Source organism: Mustelus asterias, chromosome 31 (assembly GCF_964213995.1).
Source record: "Mustelus asterias chromosome 31, sMusAst1.hap1.1, whole genome shotgun sequence".
Lineage (NCBI taxonomy): Eukaryota > Metazoa > Chordata > Chondrichthyes > Carcharhiniformes > Triakidae > Mustelus > Mustelus asterias.
In genome coordinates this window covers 3951716-3977086 of record NC_135831.1, presented here as the reverse complement: position 1 = coordinate 3977086, position 25371 = coordinate 3951716, and the positions used below count along the sequence as shown (strand labels likewise).

At 55.2% G+C, this 25371-nt stretch overlaps 1 protein-coding gene across 1 annotated transcript; it reads right to left on the bottom strand.

Annotated features, from left to right (window-relative positions):
• Positions 1-4204: 4204 nt before the first annotated feature.
• ufsp1 (UFM1-specific peptidase 1) lies at positions 4205-13735 on the bottom strand. Its single transcript, XM_078200901.1, has 3 exons — positions 13616-13735; positions 6776-6856; positions 4205-5029 (listed from the first exon to the last, which is right to left on the bottom strand). Exon 3 carries the CDS (start codon positions 5013-5015, stop codon positions 4365-4367), a length of 651 nt encoding a protein of 216 aa, XP_078057027.1. The 5' UTR covers positions 5016-5029; positions 6776-6856; positions 13616-13735; the 3' UTR covers positions 4205-4364.
• Positions 13736-25371: the final 11636 nt, after the last annotated feature.

The window sequence follows — 25371 nt, the reverse complement described above, 5'->3', positions numbered from 1 at the left end:
GAGTGGCAACTTTTAGAGATCTGTGGATATGGACCCCAAGATCTCTCTTTTACTTCACTCCCCCTAGTCTACTCCAGTGCTCAGGTCACTGGAGTGGGACTTGAACCCACAACCTCTGACTTACAAAGAGCGCATAATTAATGGGCAGGAACTCCATCGAGTACAGAGCCAGAATCCACAAACGCTCCTCATTTAAATTTATTTCTCAGTGTCACAAGTCGGCTTACATTAACACCGCAATGAAGCCATTGTGAAAATCCCCCTAGTCGCCCCACACTCCGGCGCCTGTTCGGGTAACACTGAGGGAGAATTTAGCACGGCCGATGCACCCTAACCAGCACATCTTTCGGACTGTGGGAGGAAACCGGAGCACCCGGAGGAAACCCACGCAGACACGGGGGGGAGAACGTGCAGACTCCGCACAGACAGTGACCCCAAGCCAGGAATCGAACCCGGGTCCCTGGCGCTGTGAGGCAGCAGCGCTAACCACTGTGCCACGTGCTCCCCCGTGGGTTTCCCCCGGATGCTCCGGTTTCCTCCCACACTCCAGAAATGTGCTACTTGGGTTGATTGACCATGCTAAAGTGTCCTGTGGTGTCGGCGGGGAGGAGAGGGGGGGGGGGGGGGGGGGGGGTGGTGGTGGTAGCTAGGGTAGGGGGGCGGAGGGGGGTGGTACCTAGGGTAAATATGGAAGGTTGCGAATAGGGTGGGATTGTGGTCGGTGCAGACTCAATGGGCCGAGTGGCCTCCTTCTGCACTGCAGGGATTCTATGAAGGGAAAGGACTCTGAACTACAGAAAGGAAAAGGACTTGGAGCGACAGGAAGACTTTCCCCTCCTCCCCACCCCACGATGTGGAGATGTCAGCATTGGACTGGGGTGGGCACAGGAAGAAAGCACAGAAACCCTACAGTACAGAAAGAGGCCATCTGGCCCATCGAGTCTGCACCGACCACAATCCCACCCAGGCCCTACCCCCATATCCCGACATATTTTACCCCACTAATCCCTCTAACCTACACATCCCAGGACACTAAGGGGCAATTTTTAGCATGGCCAATCAACCTAACCCGCACATCTTTCGGACTGTGGGAGGAAACCAGAGCACCCGGAGGAAACCCACGCAGACACGAGGAGAATGTGCAAACTCCACACAGACAGTGACCCAAGCTGGGAATCGAACCCGGGTTCCTGGAGCTGTGAAGCAGCAGCGCTAACCCACTGTGCTACCGTGCCGCCCGGAGCTTTCGGAGCGCTGCCCCCTCCTCAGGCGAAGGAGCAACGCTCCGAAAGTTCATGCTACCAAATAAACCTATTGGACTTTAACCTGTTGTGAGACTTCTTACTGTGCCCACACCCACCTGACCGAGCATATTCACCCTTAACACAAGGAAATTTGGCATGTCAGCTACGACTCTCACCAACTTTTACAGATGCCCCATAGAAAGCATTCTTTCTGGTTGTATCACAGCTTGGTCTGGCTCCTGCTCTGCCCAAGACCGCAAGGAACTACAAAAGGTCGTGAATGTAGCCCAATCCATCACGCAAACCAGCCTCCCATCCATAGACTCTGTCTACACTTCCCGCTGCCTCGGGAAAAGCAGCCAGAATAATTAAGGACCCCCACACACCCCGGACATTCTCTCTTCCACCTTCTTCCGTCGGGAAAGTCTGAGGTCACGTACCGACCGACTCAAGAACAGCTTCTTCCCTGCTGCCGTCAGACTTTTGAATGGACCTACCTCGCATTAAGTTGATCTTTCTCTACACCCGAGCTATGACTGTAACACTACATTCTGCACACTCTCCTTTCCTTCTCTATGAACGGTATGTTTTGTCTGTATTGTTTGAATGGACTTACCTTATATTAAGTTGATCTTTCTCTACACCCTAGCTATGACTGTAACACTACATTCTGCATCCACTCCTTTCCTTCTCTATGAACGGTATGCTTTGTCTGTATAGCGCGCAAGAAACAATACTTTTCACTGTATCCCAATACATGTGACAATAATAAATCAAATCCTTCTCCCCTATGTACTCTATGAACGGTATGCTTTGTCTGTATAGCGCGCAAGAAACAATACTTTTCACTGTATCCCAATACATGTGACAATAATAAATCAAATCAAATCCTTCTCCCCTATGTACTCTATGAACGGTATGCTTTGTCTGCATAGTGCGCAAGAAACAATACTTTTCACTGTATCCCAGTACATGTGACAATAATAAATCAAATCCTTCTCCCCTATGTACTCTATGAACGGTATGCTTTGTCTGCATAGTGCGCAAGAAACAATACTTTTCACTGTATCCCAGTACATGTGACAATAATAAATCAAATCCTTCTCCCCTATGTACTCTATGAACGGTATGCTTTGTCTGCATAGCGCGCAAGAAACAATACTTTTCACTGTATCCCAATACATGTGACAATAATAAATCAAATCAAATACGCACTCTCTCTCACACACGCGCCAATCCAAAGATGTGCGGGTTATGTGGATTGGCTATGCCAGGCCCCTGAGTGTCAGGGGGACACTAATACAAATAATACAGACAATAATAAATCAAATCCTTCTCCCCTCTGTACTCTATGAACGGTGTGCTTTGTCTGTACAGCGCGCAAGAAACAATACTTTTCACTGTATCCCAATACATGTGACAATAATAAATCAAATCCTTCTCCCCTATGTACTCTATGAACGGTGTGCTTTGTCTGTATAGCGCGCAAGAAACAATACTTTTCACTGTATCCCAATACATGTGACAATAATAAATCAAATCCTTCTCCCCTCTGTACTCTATGAACGGTGTGCTTTGTCTGTACAGCGCGCAAGAAACAATACTTTTCACTGTATCCCAATACATGTGACAATAATAAATCAAATCCTTCTCCCCTATGTACTCTATGAACGGTGTGCTTTGTCTGTATAGCCCGCAAGAAACAATACTTTTCACTGTATCCCAATACATGTGACAATAATAAATCAAATCCTTCTCCCCTCTGTACTCTATGAACGGTATGCTTTGTCTGGAAAGTGCGCAAGAAACAATACTTTTCACTGTATCCCAATACATGTGACAATAATAAATCAAATCCTTCTCCCCTATGTACTCTATGAACAGTATGCTTTGTCTGTAGAGCCCGCAAGAAACAATACTTTTCACTGTATCCCAGTACACGTGACAATAATAAATCTAATCAAATACGCACTCTCTCTCACACACGCGCCAATCCAAAGATGTGCGGGTTATGTGGATTGGCTATGCCAGGCCCCTGAGTGTCAGGGGGACACTAATACAAATAATACAGACAATAATAAATCAAATCCTTCTCCCCTCTGTACTCTATGAACGGTGTGCTTTGTCTGTATAGCGCGCAAGAAACAATACTTTTCACTGTATCCCAATACATGTGACAATAATAAATCAAATCCTTCTCCCCTATGTACTCTATGAACGGTGTGCTTTGTCTGTATAGCGCGCAAGAAACAATACTTTTCACTGTATCCCAATACATGTGACAATAATAAATCAAATCCTTCTCCCCTATGTACTCTATGAACGGTGTGCTTTGTCTGGAAAGTGCGCAAGAAACAATACTTTTCACTGTATCCCAGTACATGTGACAATAATAAATCAAATCCTTCTCCCCTATGTACTCTATGAACGGTATGCTTTGTCTGCATAGTGCGCAAGAAACAATACTTTTCACTGTATCCCAGTACACGTGACAATAATAAATCTAATCAAATACGCACTCTCTCTCACACACGCGCCAATCCAAAGATGTGCGGGTTATGTGGATTGGCTATGCCAGGCCCCTGAGTGTCAGGGGGACACTAATACAAATAATACAGACAATAATAAATCAAATCCTTCTCCCCTCTGTACTCTATGAACGGTGTGCTTTGTCTGGAAAGTGCGCAAGAAACAATACTTTTCACTGTATCCCAATACATGTGACAATAATAAATCAAATCCTTCTCCCCTCTGTACTCTATGAACAGTATGCTTTGTCTGGAAAGTGCGCAAGAAACAATACTTTTCACTGTATCCCAATACATGTGACAATAATAAATCAAATCCTTCTCCCCTCTGTACTCTATGAACAGTATGCTTTGTCTGGAAAGTGCGCAAGAAACAATATTTTTCACTGTATCCCAATACATGACAATAATAAATCAAATCAAAGCAATGACCATGTTATAATAAACCTTGCAGTTGGTGCATATTTCACCAACTCTTTGTTTTAATTCAAGCATCGATTGTGTGATAAATAAATGACGATACAAGGGAAGACGGACGAGGGGGAGGGTTTGTGGTCCACGGTTACAGTGTGCTCTGTGGGGGGTGGGACACTCACACACCCTTCCACTGAGGGAGGCAGAAGTTATAGAACGAATTCTGGTCAAACAGGTCCAGTCTCTTCCAGGCCACCCAGCCTTGCCTCTGGGCCGTTTCCTTGTCCAGGGTCTTCCCGGAATAGTGGGGATCCAGGACGAGGAGGTAGTGGTTCTCCGAGCCCGTGCACATGCCCAGGATCCCCTTGGAGGCACTGTCGCTGTCGCCGCCCATCATGGCGGGGGAGCCCAAGGTGTCAAAGTGCAGGTAAAGCTCCTCCACCTTCTGCAGGAGCTCGCCCCCGCGCCGCACGTGGACCAGCTTGCACGGCGTGTTGTAGAACCTGTCCATGCACAGCGCGATCTCGAAGGAGCCGATCCAGGTCTTGGAGCCGACAAAGCTGGCGGGCTTGTCCTCCATGGCCACCAGCGCCTCCTGCACCTCCCGCAGGGTGGGCACCCGCCGCTGCTTTATGTTGGTCTGCTGCAGGATGAGCCAGGAGGAGAGGGTCTGCAGGGTCCGGTAGCCGCAGCCCCAGCCGCAGTCGTCCGTGCCGTCGCAGCCGTAGTGGTAGTAGAGGTAATCGCCCCGCACCAGCGACAGCCGGAGGATGTCGGACTCCGGCTCAGGCAGGGGAAGGCCAGAGTGCACATTCTTCACCAGCTCCATGCCTGACCCGCCACCTGGAACGGAAAGAGCCAGTCTATTACGCACAATTCTCCCTCAGTGTTACCCGAACGGGCGCCGGAGTGTGGGTAACACGCTACACACACCCAGGGCATGCACGCCAGCACCACACGGCTTTGAGAATCAAATCCAGCTCGCACCAGAATTCCACACGCAACATCCCTCGTTCTGTCTGCAAAGGATTCTGACTGACCCTCGATGTAACTTTGCCCTGACAACAATCGCGGAGAAAAGGACTAGGCAGCGGGGGTGGAGACTGGCAGAGGCAGCAGGGTCAGAGAGTAGTTTTTAAGGCAGTGGTAGATTGGCAGAGTGGTTAGCACTGCTGCCTCACAGCGCCAGGGACCCGGGTTCGATTCCCGGTGGCACAGTGGGTTAGCACTGCTGCCTCACAGCGCTAGGGACCCGGGTTCGATTCCCGGTGGCACAGTGGGGTAGCACTGCTGCCTCACAGCGCCAGGGACCCGGGTTCGATTCCCGGTGGCACAGTGGGTTAGCACTGCTGCCTCACAGCGCCAGGGACCCGGGTTCGATTCCCAGGGACCTGGGTTCGATTCCCGGTGGCACAGTGGGTTAGCACTGCTGCCTCACAGCGCCAGGGACCCGGGTTCGATTCCCGGTGGCACAGTGGGTTAGCACTGCTGCCTCACAGCGCCAGGGACCTGGGTTCGATCCCCGGTGGCACAGTGGGTTAGCAGTGCTGCCTCACAGCGCCAGGGACCCGGGTTCGATTCCCGGTGGCACAGTGGGTTAGCACTGCTGCCTCACAGCGCCAGGGACCCGGGTTCGATTCCCGGTGGCACAGTGGTTAGCACTGCTGCCTCACAGCGCCAGGGACCCGGGTTCGATTCCCGGCTTGGGGTCACTGTCTGTGCGGAGACTGCACGTTCTTCCCGTGTCTGCGTGGGTTTCCTCCGGTTTCCTCCCACAGTCTGAAAGACGTGCTGGTTAGGTCGATTGGCCGTGCTAAATTCTCCCTCTGTATCCGAACAGGCGCCGGAGTGTGGCGACTGGGAGATTCTTTACAGTAACTTCATGGCAGTGTTAATGTAAGCCGACTTGTGACTAATAAACAAACTTTAAACTTTGTTTTTTACTTTTAATTATTGACGGACAAGGGCGCCAAAGGAAATGGGGCAGGTTTACCCTGAGGGAATCAGCTGTGAAGAGGGCTGGAGAGTCAAAATGACTACAGGGCAGTGTGAGGATGGGGGGGGGGGTGGAGAAATGCGGTGAGGGATTGAACGCACAGGGAGAGCGCGTGCCAGTGTGTGATAGAAAGACTGAGCGTGCTGAGTGGGCGTGAGCAGCGCTCCAAGTTGGGAGCTCTCCTTTCAGAAGGGAATTACCCTTTTTGAAGGGTACCGCCGAATCCAGTGCTGTCCGCAGCCACCCGGTGCCAAAATATCTTCCCGCTCGCACTCCCCGGATCCTCCATTCCCACCCCAGCTTCACCTACCTAGCACCCAACCCATTACACTGAAAAGCAAGCATCCTCCTGACTGGGGGTCCCTCCCGCTAACTGTCCTCCGTCGCTGGCCCATGGTTAACCCGCTCGGCGGCAGTGCAGCACGAGGTCGCTGGCAAGCACCGTGCTAACGTTCAGAGCGCTGGACCGAAGGTGCTGTAACTGGAGCTTTCAGTCTCTCCAACACCTTTCCCCTCCTCCCTCCCTCCCTCCCTCCCTCCCTCGTCACTCAACTCTGACAGAGAAAACCGTTCAACGCAACACATTTACTCACGTCCACCTTGCCCGTTCTAGGTTCCTTTGACGGGAGCCATGGAGGTGGGTCTTGTTTCCACTGACGCCCAGGATGAACGCACTGTTAGAAGGCACACACACGGCACATCATTAATGATTAAGCACACCCGCTTCAGATTACAGGATGTATACGGCAGTCAATATTTAATATTCCAGCACCAGTCTGACGGAGGAACAGTGACGTGGCTTTTTGAGCCACTGAGTATTATGGACGTGGCTTCCTGAGCCACTGAGTTTATGCGGCAAATCAGGGGTCCCAAATATCACCCGCACCCTCTGCAATTGGTAAACCGAGGAGCAGCGACAGACATCGCCTTTGCCTTCTTGGTGAAAGACAGAGAGAGCGCGGGAGATTATATTTGTCGAGGAATCTACTTTCTCAGGGTGGCACAGTGGTTAAGCGCTGCTGCCTCGCAGTGCCAGGGACCCAGGTTCGATTCCCGGCCTCGGGTCACTGTCTGTGTGTGTGGAGTTTGCACATTCTCCCCCCCTGTGTCTGCCTGGGTTGCCTCCGGGAAAATTGCTTGGAGTTTCTGATTGGGTCCTTAACACAGGATGAATAACGACAGCTCCTTCGCCCTGACTGTTGGAAAGTGTGTTTGTTCTCTCAGGCCATGCGGGCGGCGGGTGCAGCGGGAAGGGGGGGGGCCCTCAGGAATCAACAGTGAGGTCAACAATTTTAGACTGCGACCTTTCCCCTCCATCTTATACCCATCCCTTTTTTTTTATATATCTTATTTGGTTCCAGCAATAGTTCTTCCTCAGCCCACATCGCCCATACCACACACTCGCTCTCACATACACACATGGGCATGTCAGCTACGACTCTCACCAGCTTTTACAGATGCACCATAGAAAGCATTCTTTCTGGTTGTATCACAGCTTGGTGTGGGCTCCTGCTCTGCCCAAGACCGCAAGGAACTACAAAAGGGTCGTGAATGTAGCCCAATCCATCACGCAAAGCAGCCACCCGTCCATTGACTCTGTCTACACTTCCCGCTGCCTCGGGGAAAAGCAGCCAGCATAATTAAGGACCCCCACGCATCCCGGACATTCTCTCTTCCATCGGGAAAAAGACACAAAAGTCTGAGGTCACGCACCAACCGACTCAAGAACAGCTCCTTCCCTGCTGCAGTCAGACTTTTGAATGGACCTACCTCGCATCAAGTTGATCTTTCTCTACACCCTAGCTATGACTGTAACACTACATTCTGCACCCTCTCCTTTCCTTCTCTATGAATGGTATGCTTTGTCTGTATAGCGCGCAAGAAACAATACTTTTCACTGTACCCCAATACATGTGACAATAATAAACCAAATCAAATACGCACTCTCTCTCACACACGCGCCAATCCAAAGATGTGCGGGTTATGTGGATTGGCTATGCCAGGCCCCTTAGTGTCAGGGGGATGAGCAGGGTAAATGTGTGGGGGTTACGGGGATGGGGTCTGGGTAGGATTGTGGTTGGTGCAGACTTGATGGGCCGAATGGCCTCCTTCTGCACTGTAGGGATTCTATGAACAGACACACAGGCACACACTCGCGCACACACTCCAGGCGACCTGCCTATTGCTCTCAAGGTTGCCAATCTCTCACAGCTCCAGTTTAATACCCAACGCATTTCTGCCTCCCTTCAGTTCTGATGAAGAATCAACTGGGTGGCACAGTGGGTTAACACTGCTGCCTCACAGCGCCAGGGACCCGGGTTCGATTCCCGGCAGCACGGTGGCACAGTGGGTTAGCGCTGCTGCCTCACAGCGCCAGGGACCCGGGTTCGATTCCCGGCAGCACAGTGACACAGTGGGTTAACACTGCTGCCTCACAGCGCCAGGGACCCGGGTTCGATTCCCGGGGGCACAGTGGTTAGCGCTGCTGCCTCACAGCGCCAGGGACCCGGGTTCGATTCCCGGCAGCACAGTGACACAGTGGTTGGCGCTGCTGCCTCACAGCGCCAGGGACCCGGGTTCGATTCCCGGGGGCACAGTGGTTAGCGCTGCTGCCTCACAGCGCCAGGGACCCGGCTTCGATTCCCGGCAGCACAGTGACACAGCGGGTTAGCACTGCTGCCTCACAGCGCCAGGGACCCGGCTTCGATTCCCGGTGGCACAGTGGTTAGCACTGCTGCCTCACAGCGCCAGGGACCCGGCTTCGATTCCCGGTGGCACAGTGGGTTAGCACTGCTGCCTCACAGTGCCAGGGACCCGGGTTCGATTCCCGGGGGCACAGTGGTTAGCGCTGCTGCCTCACAGCGCCAGGGACCCTGCTTCGATTCCCGGTGGCACAGTGGTTAGCACTGCTGCCTCACAGCGCCAGGGACCCGGGTTCGATTCCCGGCAGCACAGTGACACAGTGGTTGGCGCTGCTGCCTCACAGCGCCAGGGACCCGGGTTCGATTCCCGGCAGCACAGTGACACAGCGGGTTAGCACTGCTGCCTCACAGTGCCAGGGACCCGGGTTCGATTCCCGGCAGCACAGTGGGTTAGCACTGCTGCCTCACAGCGCCAGGGACCCGGGTTCGATTCCCGGTGGCACAGTGGTTAGCGCTGCTGCCTCACAGCGCCAGGGACCCGGGTTCGATTCCCGGTGGCACAGTGGTTAGCGCTGCTGCCTCACAGCGCCAGGGACCCGGGTTCGATTCCCAGCAGCACGGTGGCACAGTGGGTTAACACTGCTGCCTCACAGCGCCAGGGACCCGGGTTCGATTCCCAGCAGCATGGTGGCACAGTGGGTTAACACTGCTGCCTCACAGCGCCAGGGACCCGGGTTCGATTCCCAGCTTGGGTCACTGTCTGTGTGGAGTTTGCACATTCTCCCCCCGTATCTGCGTGGGTTTCCTCCGGGCACTCCGGTTTCCTCCCACAGTCCGAAAGACGTGCTGGTTAGGGTGCATTGGCCGTGCTAAATTCTCCCTCAGTGTTACCCGAACAGGCACCGGAGTGTGGGCGACCAGGGGGATTTTCACAGTAACTCCATTGCAGTGTTAATGTAAGCCGACTTTGTGACACAACTTTAAACTGGAAACGTTAATCCTGCCTCTCCTTCCTGCCAGACCCTCAAGAGTTTTTCTAGCGTCCTCTCGTCTCCTATCAATAGTCTCTGTTTGTCTCCCAACATTGCTGAGTGTGTTTAAACAGAGATTATTGAGCTGAACAAGACGGCAGATCGGTGTAAATTCTGGAAATAAACAAGCGAGAGACAGAGAGAGACTGCGAAGAATGGATGTTAAAAAGGAAATCCCAGCAGGAAGACCAAGTTAATTTAGTTCAATGTAAACACAAAACACCATCCCACTGACAGGCTTTTAAAAAAAATAAGAAACAAAGGAGAAAAATCCCAAACATATTCAATTTTATGGTTTTATTTAATCAACTAAAGCCTGAGGGAATCGACTGGAGCTCCCCCTGGTCCCCAGCTTGGAGCTCTCTCTCCCCCTGATCCCCCAGCTCGGAGCTCTCTCTCCCCCTGATCCCCCAGCTCGGAGCTCTCTCTCCCTCCCCCTGTCCCCAGCTCAGAGCTCTCTCTCTCTCTCTCCCCCCCCCCCCCTCCCCCCCCAGTACCCAGCTCAGAGCTCTCTCTCCCTGGTCCCCAGCTCGGAGCTCACTCTCCCCCTGATCCCCCAGCTCGGAGCTCTCTCTCTCTCTCCCACCCACCCCCCCCCCAGTCCCCAGCTCAGAGCTCTCTCTCCCTCCCCCTGTCCCCAGCTCGGAGCTCTCTCTCTCTCTACCCCGTGGTCCCCAGATCAGAGCTCTCTCTTCCCCCTGGTCCCCAGCTCGGAGCTCTCTCACCCCCCCTGGTCCCCAGCTCGGAGCTCTCTCTCCCTGGTGCCCAGCTCGGAGCTCTCACTCAGCCCCCGGTCCCCAGCTCGGAGCTCTCTCTCCCCCTGGTCCCCAGCTCGGAGCTCTCTCTCCCTGGTGCCCAGCTCGGAGCTCTCACTCAGCCCCCGGTCCCCAGCTCGGAGCTCTCTCACCCCCCCTGGTCCCCAGCTCGGAGCTCTCTCTCCCTGGTGCCCAACTCGGAGCTCTCACTCAGCCCCCGGTCCCCAGCTCGGAGCTCTCTCTCCCCCTGGTCCCCAGCTCGGAGCTCTCTCTCCCTGGTGCCCAGCTCGGAGCTCTCACTCAGCCCCCGGTCCCCAGCTCGGAGCTCTCTCCCCTCCCCCCCCCCCCCCCAGTCCCCAGCTCGGAGCTCGCTCTCTCTCTCTCTCCCCTCCGGTCCCCAGCTCGCAGCTCTCTCTCACTCCCCTCCGGTCCCCAGCTCGCAGCTCTCTCCCCCCCTGGTCCCCAACTCAGAGCTCTCCCCCCCCCCCCCCCCCAATCCCCAGCTCGGAGATCTCTCTCTCTCCCCCCAGTCCCCAGCTCGGAGCTCTCTCTCTCCCCCGGTCCCCAGCTCGGAGCTCTCTCTCTCTCTCCCATCCCCCTGGTCCCCGGCTTGGAGCTCTCTCTCCCCCTGGTCCCCGGCTCGGAGCTCTCTCTCTCCCCCTGGTCCCCGGCTCGGAGCTCTCTCTCTCCCCCTGGTCCCCGGCTCGGAGCTCTCTCTCTCCCCCTGGTCCCCGGCTCGGAGCTCTCTCTCTCCCCCTGGTCCCCGGCTCGGAGCTCTCTCTCTCCCCCTGGTCCCCGGCTCGGAGCTCTCTCTCTCCCCCTGGTCCCCGGCTCGGAGCTCTCTCTCTCCCCCTGGTCCCCGGCTCGGAGCTCTCTCTCTCCCCCTGGTCCCCGGCTCGGAGCTCTCTCTCTCCCCCTGGTCCCCGGCTCGGAGCTCTCTCTCTCCCCCTGGTCCCCGGCTCGGAGCTCTCTCTCTCCCCCTGGTCCCCGGCTCGGAGCTCTCTCTCTCCCCCTGGTCCCCGGCTCGGAGCTCTCTCTCTCCCCCTGGTCCCCGGCTCGGAGCTCTCTCTCTCCCCCTGGTCCCCGGCTCGGAGCTCTCTCTCTCCCCCTGGTCCCCGGCTCGGAGCTCTCTCTCTCCCCCTGGTCCCCGGCTCGGAGCTCTCTCTCTCCCCCTGGTCCCCGGCTCGGAGCTCTCTCTCTCCCCCTGGTCCCCGGCTCGGAGCTCTCTCTCTCCCCCTGGTCCCCGGCTCGGAGCTCTCTCTCTCCCCCCCTGGTCCCCGGCTCGGAGCTCTCTCTCTCCCCCTGGTCCCCGGCTCGGAGCTCTCTCTCTCCCCCTGGTCCCCGGCTCGGAGCTCTCTCTCTCCCCCTGGTCCCCGGCTCGGAGCTCTCTCTCTCCCCCTGGTCCCCGGCTCGGAGCTCTCTCTCTCCCCCTGGTCCCCGGCTCGGAGCTCTCTCTCTCCCCCTGGTCCCCGGCTCGGAGCTCTCTCTCTCCCCCTGGTCCCCGGCTCGGAGCTCTCTCTCTCCCCCCCTGGTCCCCGGCTCGGAGCTCTCTCTCTCCCCCTGGTCCCCGGCTCGAAGCTCTCTCTCTCCCCCCGGTCCCCGGCTCGGAGCTCTCTCTCTCCCCCTGGTCCCCGGCTCGGAGCTCTCTCTCTCCCCCTGGTCCCCGGCTCGGAGCTCTCTCTCTCCCCCTGGTCCCCGGCTCGGAGCTCTCTCTCTCCCCCTGGTCCCCGGCTCGGAGCTCTCTCTCTCCCCCTGGTCCCCAGTTCGGAGCTCTCTCTCTCCCCCTGGTCCCCGGCTCGGAGCTCTCTCTCTCCCCCTGGTCCCCGGCTCGGAGCTCTCTCTCTCCCCCTGGTCCCCAGTTCGGAGCTCTCTCTCTCCCCCTGGTCCCCAGTTTTTTTTTGTACTTTTCCAATTCAATCAAATCAAATCCAATTCAGAGTCTCAACAAGTTGAGACATTTCAGATCCAGGCTGACAAGACAGGACGGGCGACCAAAACCACCCTGTCCTGGGCCCGATCTACATGAGTCAAGCTGATTGGAGAAGGGGGAGGTTCCTCCTCCAAGACTTGGGCTCATTTGCATCTTAGCCAAAAGGCCGAGATGCCGCTTTAAAAAATTGCTTCATATGAAACATATGAAGCCTCAGCGTAACCTAATGACCTCGACCAAGTGCGGCCGACCATGGGCTGCCGTCCATACACTTGATCTTAGCCAAAAGGCCGAGAAAGGTCCTCAGTTCGGAGCTCTCTCTCTCCCCCTGGTCCCCAGCTCGGAGCTCTCTCTCTCTCCCCCCCTGGTCCCCAGCTCGGAGCTCTCTCTCTCCCCCCTGGTCCCCAGCTCGGAGCTCTCTCTCCCCATGGTCCCCAGTTCGGAGCTCTCTCTCCCCATGGTCCCCAGCTCGGAGCTCTCTCTCCCCCCCTGGTCCCCAGCTCGGAGCTCTCTCTCTCCCCCCTGGTCCCCAGCTCGGAGCTCTCTCTCCCCCCCCCTTGGTCCCCAGCTCGGAGCTCTCTCTCTCCCCCCTGGTCCCCGGCTCGGAGCTCTCTCTCTCCCCCTGGTCCCCGGCTCGGAGCTCTCTCTCTCCCCCTGGTCCCCGGCTCGGAGCTCTCTCTCTCCCCCTGGTCCCCGGCTCGGAGCTCTCTCTCTCCCCCTGGTCCCCGGCTCGGAGCTCTCTCTCCCCCTGGTCCCCAGCTCGGAGCTCTCTCTCGCCCTGATCCCCAGCTCGGAGCTCTCTCTCCCCCTGGTCCCCAGCTCGGAGCTCTCTCTCCCACCTGGTCCCCAGCTCGGAGCTCTCTCTCCCCCTGGTCCCCAGCTCGGAGCTCTCTCTCCCCCTGGTCCCCAGCTCGGAGCTCTCTCTCCCACCTGGTCCCCAGCTCGGAGCTCTCTCTCCCCCTGGTCCCCAGCTCGGAGCTCTCTCTCCCCCTGGTCCCCAGCTCGGAGCTCTCTCTCCCCCTGGTCCCCAGCTCGGAGCTCTCTCTCTCTCTCTCTCTATTTCTGGGGTTTTTACCTTTTCTCTCTCCGGTCTCTTCACAAAATGGCGGCCGTTCCACAGCCCCACGTCAACCCCTCTGACCCCGCCCCCTCCTGACGTTTTCCCGTGGGCCCGCCTCTCTCGACGTCACCCTCTGACCCCGCCCCCTCCTGATGTCACCCCTCTGCCCCGTCCCTCCTGACGTCATCCCGTCTCCCGCCGCCCCTGGGACGTCACTGTCCCATGACCCCGCCCATTATACGTCACCCGCCACTAACCCAGCCGCGTTATTACGTCACCCCGCCCGCTCCGCCCCCAACAGCCCATCCGACTCCGCCCCCCTGTGAATGTCCTCCACCCTCGTGCCCCGCCCCTGTACGCGTCACTTTCCTCTGACCACGCCCATCGGACGTCACCCGCCCTGACTCCGCCCCATCGGACGTCACCTTTCCTCTGACCCCGCCCTCCCTGCACGACACTCACCCTCTGGCCACGCCTCCTCTTTGGCTTCGCCATCACCTGGCCCCGCCCCTTTCTCAGATCACCCTCCATCTGGCCCCGCCCCTCGAGGCGTCACCCCCTCTGCCCCGCCCCCTCAAAACGTCACCCTCCCTCTGGCCCCGCCCCCTCAAAACGTCACCCTCCCTCTGGCTCCGTCCCCTCACCCCCACCCTGTCACTCAGACTCACCCCTTCCTGCCCCCCCTCTCCACACCCCCCTCACCCCCTCAACATCCCCCCCTCACCGTCCCCCTCACCACCCCCCCTCACCCCGCCTCACCGCCCCCCCCCTGCCCCCCTCACCGCACCCCCTCACCGCCCCCCTCACCGACTCCCCCCTCACCGCCCTCCCCACCCCCCCTCACTGCCCCCCTCACCGCACCCCCTCACCGCCCCCCCCACCGACTCCCCCCTCACCGCCCTCCCCACCCCCCCCTCACCGCCCCCCCCACCGACCCCCCCCTCACCGCCCCCCTCACCGCACCCCCTCACCGCCCCCCCCACCGACTCCCCCCTCACCGCCCTCCCCAACCCCCCCTCACCGCCCCCCCCTGACCACCCCACCCTCACCGCCCCCCTCACCGCCCCCCCACCGACCCCCCCCTCACCGCCCCCCCTCACCGTCCCCCCTCACCCCCACCCTCATCGACCCCCCATCACTGACCCCCCCTCACCGAACCCCCTCACCGCCCCCCCTCACCGCCCCCTCACCGACCCCCCCTCACCACCCCCCTCACCGACCCCCTCACCGACCCCCCCTCAACGCACCCCCCTCAGCCCCCCTCACCACCCCCCTCACCGCCCCCCTCACCGACCCCCCCTCACCGCACCCCCCTCAGCCCCCCTCACCACCCCCCTCACCGCCCCCTCACTGCCCCCCCTCACCGCCCCCCCTCACCGCCCCCCATCACCGCCCCCCTCACCACCCCCCTCACCACCCCCCTCACCGCCCCCTCACTGCCCCCCCTCACCGCCCCCCCTCACCGCCCCCCCAACCGCCGCCCCTCACCACCCCCCCAACCGCCTCCACTCACCGCCCCCCTCACCGCCCCCTCACCGCCCCCCTCACCGCTCCCCTTCACCGCCCTCCCTCACCGCTCCCCTTCACCGCCCCCCTCACCGCTCCCCTTCACCGCCCTCCCTCACCGCCCCCCTCAACCGCCTCCACTCACCACCCCCCTCACCAACCCCCCTCACCGCACCCCCTCAGTGCCCCCCTCACCGCCCCCCCTCACCACCCCCCCTCACCACCCCCCCCAACTCCCTCACCACCCCCCTCACCAACCCCCCAACTCCCTCACCACCCCCCTCACCGACCCCTCCTCATCACCCACCCTCACCACCCCCCCAACCGCCCCCCCTCACCGCCCCCTCACTGCCACCCTCACCACCGCCCCTCACTGCCCCCCCTCACCGCCCCCCCCTCACCGCCCCGCCTCACCGCCCCCCCTCACTGCCCCCCATCACCGCCGCCCCCTCACCACCCCCCCTCACCCCCGCTCACCGTCCCCCCGTCACCGCCCCTCACCCAGCCCCTCACCGCCCCCACTCATCGACCCCACCCTCACCGCCCCCCTCACTGCCCCCCCTCACCCCCCCCCACACCCCCTCACCGCCCCCCCTCAAACCCCCCTCACCGACCCCCCTCACCGCCCCACCTCACTGATCCCCCCTCACCGACCCCCCCTCACCCACCCGCCCTCACCGCCGCCCCCTCACCACCCCCCCTCACCCCCGCTCACCGTCCCCCCGTCACCGCCCCTCACCCAGCCCCTCACCGCCCCCACTCATCGACCCCACCCTCACCGCCCCCCTCACTGCCCCCCCTCACCCCCCCCCCACACCCCCTCACCGCCCCCCCTCAAACCCCCCTCACCGACCCCCCTCACCGCCCCACCTCACTGATCCCCCCTCACCGACCCCCCCTCACCCACCCGCCCTCACCGCCCCCCCTCACCGCCCCCTCACCGCTCCCCTTCACTGCCCCCCCTCACCGACCCCCCCTCGCTGCCTCCCCCTCACTGCTCCCCCCTCACACCCCCCTCATGAACCCCCACTCACCGCCCCACCTCACCGCCATCCCTCACCGACCCCCCCTCACCGCCCCCCTCACTGCTTCCCCATACTACCACCATCCCTCAAAGACCCCCCTCACCGACCCCCCTCACCGCCCCCCTCACCGCTCCCCCCCTCACTGCTGCCCCCTCACCGCCATCCCTCACCGCCCCCCCCCCCCCCACCGCACCCCCCTCACCGCCCCCGCCTCACTGACATCTCCCCCACATTAATAAATAAATGTTAACTTTAAGTCAGCTATCTGGACATGGGAGCGATGACTGAATCTACAAACAAGCCGGGATGTTAAGGACGATTTGTAATGCTGATAATTTAGATCAGCTAAACTTTACACTGATTGGATGTTAGATGTGCACGCATTGCGATTGGTTTTTAACATTTGTATCCTATGCATGACGTAAACCTAATCAATAGTTGTGAGTGGACATAGCTAGCTCTGATGCCAATGTACACCCTCTGATTGGTAGATGATAATTACTTGTAATCCAATCCGGAAATATATCTGTGTAAACCTGTGCTGGCGGATCTGGCTCATCACTTCGTTTTATTCATTCGTGGGACATGGGCGTCGCTGGTTGGTCCAGCATTTACTGCCCATCCCCAGTTGCCCTTGGAGGGCAGTTGAGAGTCAACCACATTGGCTGTGGCTCTGGAGTCACCAGCTCTACAGCAAACGCCGCAACCTGGAAACCAAGATAGAGTCCATGTTCTCAACTTGCGCTCAGGACGCAGACCAGCTGCGAAACTCTGCCAAGCAGGCGAGACAACGGAACTACGCCATCTACATGCACACCAAGATCAGGAAACTTGAGAAACTCGGCATCACCACCAGCAGCAACCAAGCCTCCCCCGGTACCACAGTAGGAAACAGTACCACTGCAGGGAAGTCCATTGTCAACTTGTCGGACTACACACTTCAACCAGATGAAATCGGAGTTCTCAGCCGAGGGCTCAATTTCTGCCCCACCACCAAGATAGACCCCATCAGTCTCGCAGCGGACACAGAGAAGGCATCTCCACATCATGGTCACATGTAGGCCAGACCAGGGTGAGAGGGATGGCAGATTTCCTTCCCTGAAGGACATTAGTGAACCAGATGGGTTTTTCCGACAATCAGTAGATTCTTAATTCCAGATTTTTTTTATTGAATTCAAATTCCACCATCTGCCGTGGCGGGATTCGAACCCGGGTCCCCCCAGAACATTAGCTGAGTTTCTGGATTAATAGTCAAAACGATAATACCACTCGGCCATCGCCTCACCTGGCGAACGAGGGTGTCTGCTATAGCGAGTAATAATGTGGAGATGCCGGTGTTGGACTGGGGTAAACACAGTAAGAAGTTTAACAACACCAGGTTAAAGTCCAACAGGTTTATTTGGTAGCAAAAGCCACACAAGCTTTCGGAGCTGCAAGCCCCTTCTTCAGGTGAGTGGGAATTCTGTTCACAAACAGAGCTTATAAAGACACAGACTCAATTTACATGAATAATGGTTGGAATGCGAATACTTACAACTAATCCAGTCTTTAAGAAACAAAACAACGTGGGTTAGCAAGTAATAAACAGCTGATTTAAAACTCCAAAACTGGGTCTGGTTGCTTGAAGGAACAAACTCTGGAACAAGCTAAAAGGCTGAACACCCACAGCCCCCATCACTCTGTCCTCGTCTCTACCTTTCTCTCTCTGCTGGGTAATCCATCTCCAACTCTGACGGAAATATAGACCCCAACAGAGACGGACACATCCCAATATCTGGATTGTTCCGGTATCTGTAGATTCCTTTCCTAATCTCAGGAATACTCCCAGTGCTATGTGCCAATGAGGCTACAAATAGGAAAATAGTGCAGCTCAACACGTGACTAAACAGCTGATGTAGGAGGGAGGGTCTCAGATATCTGGACCATTGGGATCTCTTACGGGGCAGGTGGGACCTGTACAGAACGGAAGGGTTGCATCTAAAGTGGAAGGACATAAATATTCTGGATAGGAGGTTTGCTAGTGTCACACGGGAGGATTTAAACTAGTTTGGCTGAGGGGGGCTGAGAAGACCATAAAACCATAAGACATAGGAGCAGAATTAGGCCACTCGGCCCATCGAGTCTGCTCCGCCATTCAATCATGGCTGATATTTTTCTCATCCCCATTCTCCTGCCTTTTCCCCATAACCCCTGATCCCCTTATTAATCAAGAACCTATCTATCTCTGTCTTAAAGACACTCAATGACCCGGCCTCCACAGCCTTCTGCGGCAAAGAGTTCCACAGATTCACCACCCTCTGGCTGAAGAAATTCCTCCTCATCTCTGTTTTAAAGGATCGTCCCTTTAGCCTGAGGTTGTTCCCTCTGGTTCTAGTTTTTCCTACTGATGGAAACATTCTCTCCATGTCCACTCTATCCAGGCCTCGCAGTCTCCTGTAAGTTTCAATAAGATCCCCCCTCATCCTTCTAAACTCCAACGAATACAGACCCAGAGTCCTCAACCGTTTCTCATACGACAAGCTCTTCATTCCAGGGATCATTCTTGTGAACCTCCTCTGGACCCTTTCCAAGGCCAGCACATCCTTCCTTAGATACGGGGCCCAAAACTGCTCACAATATTCCAAATGGGGTCTGACCAGAGCCTTATACAGCTTCAGAAGTACATCCCTGCTCTTGTATTCTAGCCCTCTCGACATGAATGCTAACATTGCATTTGCCTTCCTAACTGCCGACTGAACCTGCACCTTAACCTTAGGAGAATCTTGAACAAGGACTCCCAAGTCTTCTGATTTCCAAAGAATTTCCCCATTTAGAAAATAGTCTAAGCCTCCATTCCTCCTTCCAAAGTGCCATAACCTCACATTTTTCCACATTGTATTCCATCTGCCACTTCTTTGCCCAGTCTCCTAGCCTGTCCAAGTCCTTCTGCAGCCTCCCCTGCTTCCTCAATATTACCTGTCCCTCTACTAAAGTAAAGGTGAATTAACTGAATGGAACTAGAGAAAGGGCCAGTCAGACTCAGAGGAAGAGCAGGCAGGGTGGGGTTACTAATCAAAGAGGGTCTGGTGGACTGAAGTGCATTTGGTTCAATGCGAGAAGTGTAACGGGTAAGGCAGATGAACTTAGAGCTTGGATTAGTCCTTGGAACTATGATGTTGTTGTTATTACAGAGACTTGGTTGAAAGATGGACAAGATTGGCAGCTTAACGTTCCAGATGTTTCAGGCGGGATAGAGGGGGATGCAAAAGGGGTGGGGAGTTGCACTACTGGTTAAGGAGAATATCACAGCTGTACTCCGGGAGGACACCTCGGAGGGCTCATACAACGAGGCAATATGGGTAGAGCTCAGGAATAGGAAAGGTGTAGTCACAATGTTGGGGGTTTACTATAGGCCACCCAACTGCCAGCGGGAGATAGAGGAACAGATATGTAGACAGATTTTGGCAAGGTGTAAAAGTAACAGGGTTGTCGTGGTGGGAGATTTTAACTTCTCCTATATTGACTGGGACTCACTTAGTGCTAGGGGCGTGGATGGGACAGAGTTTGTAAGGAGCATCCAGGAGAGCTTATTGAAACACTATGTAGATAGTCCAACAAGGGGAGGGGCCATACTGGACCTGGTATTGGGCAATGAGCCCAGTCAGGTGGTCGATGTTTCAGGAGGGGAGCAGTTCGTGAACAGTGATCACAATTCAATAAGCTTTAAGGTACTGATGGATAAAGATAAGTGTAGTCCTCAAGTTAAGGTGCTAAATTGGGGGAAGGCTAATTACAACAATATTAGGCAGGAGCTGAAGAATGTAGATTGGGGGCAGATGTTTGAGGGCAAATCAACATCTGGCATGTGGGAGGCTTTCAAGTGTAAGTTGATAGGGATTCAAGACCGGCACATTCCTGTAAGGATGAAGGATAAATATGGCAAGTTTCGGGAACCTTGGATAACGAGAGATATTGTGAGCCTGGTCAAAGAGAAAAAGGAAGCATTTGTCAAGGCTTGGAGGCTGGGAACACACGAAGTAAGTGTGGAATACAAGGAAAGTAGAAAGAAATTTAAGCAAGGAGTAAGGAGAGCTAAAAGGGGTCACGAAAAGTCATTGGCCAGTTGGGTTAAGGAAAATCCCAAGGTTTTTTATACATACATAAAGAGCAAGAGGGTAGCCAGGGAGAGGGTTGGCCCACTCAAGGACAGGGGAGGGAATTTGGAGACAGATGAAATGGGTGAGGTATTAAATGAGTACTTTGCGTCAATATTCACCAACGAGAAGGACTTGGTGGATGATGAGTCTGGGGAAGGGTGTGTAGATAGTTTGAGTCACGTTGAGATCAAAAAAAGAGGAGGTATTGGGGTTCTTGAGAAACATTAAGGTAGACAAGTCCCCAGAGCCTGATGGGATATACCCCAGAATACTGAGAGAGGCAAGGGAGGAAGTTGCTTGAGGCAAATCTTGATATCCTCACTGGCTACAGGGGAGGTCCCAGAGGATTGGAGAATAGCCAATGTTGTTCCTTTGTTTAAGAAGGGTAGCAAGGATAATCCAGGTAATTACAGGCCGGTGAGCCTCACATCAGTGGCAGGGAAATTATTGGAGACGATTTTCAAGATAGGATTTACTCCCACTTGGAAATAAGTGGACGTATTTGTGAGAGGCAACATGGTTTTGTGAAGGGGAGGTCGCGTCTCACTAACTTGATCGAATTTTTCGAGGAAGTGACAAAGATGATTGATGAGGGTAGGGCAGTGGATGTTGTCTACGTGGACTTCAGTAAATCTTTGACAAGGGCCCTCATGGCAGACTGGTACAGAAGGTGAAGTCGCACGGGATCAGAGGTGAGCTGGCAATGTGGATACAAAACTGGCTCGGTCAAAGAAAGACAGAGGGTAGTAGTGGAAGGGTGCGTTTCTGAATGGAGGGCTGTGGCAAGTGGTGTTCCTCAGGGATCAGTGCTAGGACCGTTGCTGTTTGTAATATATATAAATGATTTGGAGGAAAATGTAACTGGTTTGATGAGCAAGTTTGATTAGTAAGGTTGGTGGAATTGGGGATAGCGATGAGGACCATCAGAGGATACAGCAGGATATAGATCGGTTGGAGACTTGGGTGGAGAGATGGGAGATGGAGTTTAATCTGGACAAATGTGAGGTAATTTTGGAAGGATTAATACAGATAGGAAATATATAGTGAATGGCAGCACCCTAAAGAGTATTGATAGGCAGAGGGATGTGTGTGTACAGGTACACAGGTCACTAAAAGTGGCAACGCAGGGAGAGAAGGTAGTCAAGAAGGCAGACGGCACGCTTGCCTTCATCGGCCGGGGTATTGAGTTTAAAAATTGGCAAGTCATGTTTCAGCTTTATAGAACTTTAGTTGGGCCGCACTTGGAATATAGAGTTCAATTCTGGTCGCCACACTACCAGAAGGATGTGGAGGCTTTGGAGAGGGTACAGGAAAGATTTACCAGGATGTTGCCTGGTATGGAGGGCATTAGCTATGAGGAGAGGTTGGAGAAACTTGGTTTGTTCTCACTGGAATGACGGAGGTTGAGGGGCGACCTGATAGAAGTCTACAAGATTATGAGGGGCATGGAGAGTGGGTAGTCAGAAGCTTTCCCCAGGGTGGAAGAGTCAATTACTAGGGGGCACAGGTTTAAGGTGCGAGGGGGCAAGGTTTAAAGGAGATGAGCGAGGCAGATTTTTTTACACAGAGGGTGGTGGGTGCCTGGAACTCGCTGCCGGGGGAGGTAGTGGAAGCGGATACGATAGTGACTTTTAAGGGGCGTCTTGACAAATACATGAATAGGATGGGAATAGAGGGATATGGTCCCCGGAAGGGTCGGGGGTTTTAGTTCAGTCGGGCAGCATGGTCGGTGCGGGCTTGGAGGGGCCGAAGGGCCTGTTCCTGTGCTGTAATTTTCTTTGTTCTTTGTTCTTCGTTCACACCGGGGAGGCACAGCGGGTTAGCACTGCTGTCTCACAGCGTCAGAGATACGGGTTCGATTCCCGGCTTGGGTCACTGTCTGTGTGGAGTCTGCACGTTCTCCCCGTGTCTGCGTGGGTTTCCTCCGGGTGCTCCAGTTTCCTCCCACAGTCTGAAAGACGTGCTGGTTCGGGTGAATTGGCCCTGCTAAATTCCCCCTCAGTGTTACCCGAAAAGGCGCCGGAGTGTGGCGACTAGGGGGATTTTCACAGTAACTTCATTGCAGTGTTAATGTAAGCCGACTTGTGATGCTACTAAAGAAACTAATCACAGCTGGTAATCCTATCTTCCCTGTCATCCTTCAACCAGTGATTTTAAATCTCTGCCCCCTGGTCACTAACCTCTCCGCTAAGGGAAATAGATTATTTTCATCCAGTCAATTTTCCATTGACTCCGTCTACACTTCCCGCTGCCTCGGGAAAAGCAGCCAGCATAATCAAGGACCCCACGCACCCCGGACATTCTCTCGTCCACCTTCTTCCGTCAGGAAAAAAATACAAAAGTCTGAGGTCACGCACCAACCGTCTCAAGAACAGCTTCTTCCCTGCTGCTGTCAGACATTTGAATGGACCTACCTCGCGTTAAGGGCGGCACGGTAGCACAGTGGGTTAGCACTGCTGCTTCACAGCTCCAGGGACCTGGGTTCGATTCCCGGCTCGGGTCACTGTCTGTGCGGAGTTTGCACATTCTCCCCATGTCTGTGTGGGTTTCCTCCGGTTGCTCCGGTTTCCTCCCACAGTCCAAAGATGTGCGGGCTAGGTTGATTGGCCATGCTAAATTGCCCCTTCGTGTCCCGGGATGCATAGGTTAGAGGGGTTTGTGGGTAAATATGTAGGGATATGGGGATAGGGCCTGGGTGGGATTGTGGTCGGTGCAGTCTCAATGGGCCAAATGGCCTCTTTCTGCACTGTAGGGATTCTATGATTAAGTTGATCTTTCTCTACACCCTAGCTATGACTGTAACACTACATTCTGCACTCTCTCCTTTCCTTCTCTATGAACAGCATGCTTTGTCTGTACAGCGCGCAAGAAACAATACTTTTCACTGTATCCCAATACATGTGACAACAATAAATCAAATCCTTCTCCCCTATGTACTCTATGAACGGTATGCTTTGTCTGTATAGCGCGCAAGAAACAATACTTTTCACTGTATCCCAATACATGTGACAATAATAAATCAAATCAGAATTTTAGAGTTCCACATGTTTTAAAATCCAGTACTTCATTATCCAGTGGAAAATTAAACAGATGTCCATTTCCTTTCATGTCTGTTGCACCATAATCATTTTTCATATTTAAATATAATTTTTATTAAGTGGTCAGGATTTTGTACATCTCAGGTTTGCAAAACGAGCACAAAATCAGAATGATACGTCGAACTTAGAGGCAGCCACCATTCCTGTAAATCGTGTCTGGAGACTCTGAGGCTGCAAGGGCAACACGGTAGCACAGTGGTTAGCACTGCTGCTTCACAGCTCCAGGGACCGGGGTTCGATTCCCGGCTCGGGTCACTGTCTGTGTGGAGTTTGCACATTCTCCTCGTGTCTGCGTGGGTTTCCTCCGGGTGCTCCGGTTTCCTCCCACAGTCCGAAAGATGTGTGGGTTAGGTTGATTGGCCGTGCTAAAATTGCCCCTTAGTGTCCTGAGATGCGTAGGTTAGAGGGATTAGTGGGTAAATATGTCGGGATATGGGGGTAGGGCCTGGGTGGGATTGTGGTCGGTGCAGACTCGATGGGCCGAATGGCCTCTTTCTGTACTGTAGGGATTCTAAGTGATTGTGATTGACGCTACACGCAGGATGTTATTGTATTTTTCTTGTATTAAGTATCTACTTTTCACTCACTGCATTTTGCACTGCACTGGGGCGGCACGGTGGCACAGTGGGTTAGCACTGCTGCCTCACGGCACCAGGGACCCGGGTTCGATTCCCGGCCTCGGGTCACTGTGTGGAGTTTGCACGTTCTCCCCCGTGTCTGCGTGGGTTTCCTCCGGGTGCTCCGGTTTCCTCCCACAGTCCGAAAGACGTGCTGGTTAGGGTGTATCGGCCCGAACAGGCACCGGAGTGTGGGGCGACTAGGGGGATTTCGCAGTAACTTCATTGCAGTGTTGACCTTACTTGTGACTAAAAATAAACTTTACTTTTGCTGTAGAAATCTCCCTGCATTTATCAGGAGACCTTGCTGTGGTTTTGTTTATCGGTGCAGTTTGCTGTAAGTCATTGGTATCTTTTGAATAGACTCTGTCGACAGAGTGCTCTAGCGCACGGTATAAACAGGGGAGAAACTAACCACTTCCCCTTCAAAATTCAATTGCCTGGTATGGAGGGTCTTAGCTATGGGGAGAGATTGGGTAAACTGGGGTTGTTCTCCCTGGAAAGATGGAGGATGAGGGGCGACCTGATAGAGGTGTATAAAATTATGAAGGGCATAGATAGGGTGAACAGTGGGAAGCTTTTCCCCAGGTCGGAGGTGACGAACACAAGGGGTCACGGATTCAAGGTGAGCGGGGGCAAGGTTCAACACAGATGTCAGGGGGATGTATTTTACACAGAGGGCGGTGGGGGCCTGGAATGCACTGCCAAGCAAGGTGATTGAGGCGGACACGCTGGGATCGTTTAAGGCTTATCTAGAAAGCCACATGGACAGACTGGGAATAGAGGGATACAAACGAATGGTCGAGTTGGGCACATGAGTGGCGCAGGCTTGGAGGGCCGGAGGGCCTGTTCCTGTACTGTATTGTTCTTTGTGTAACCACTGCTGAATCCCCCACCATCAACATCCTGGTGCAGGTGAGGGAAGGGGTGGTCAGGATCGACCAGAAACCTAACTGGACCAGCCATATGGGCAGCACGGTGGGTTAGCACTGCTGCCTCACAGCGCCAGGGACCCGGGTTCGATTCCCAGCTTGGGTCACTGTCTGTGTGGAGTCTGCACATTCTCCCCGTGTCTGCGTGGGTTTCCTCCAGGTGCTCCAGTTTCCTCCCACAGTCCGAAAGATGTGCAGGTTAGGTGGATTGGCCATGCTAAATTGCCTCTTAGTGTCCAAAGATGTGTAGGTTAGGTGGATTGGCCATGCTAAATTGCCCCTTAGTGTCCAAAGATGTGTAGGTTAGGTGGATTGGCCATGCTAAATTGCCCCTTAGTGTCCAAAGATGTGTAGGTTAGGTGGATTGGCCGTGCTAAATTGCCCCTTAGTGTCCAAAGATGTGCAGGTTAGGTGGATTGGCCATGCTAAATTGCCTCTTAGTGTCCAAAGATGTGCA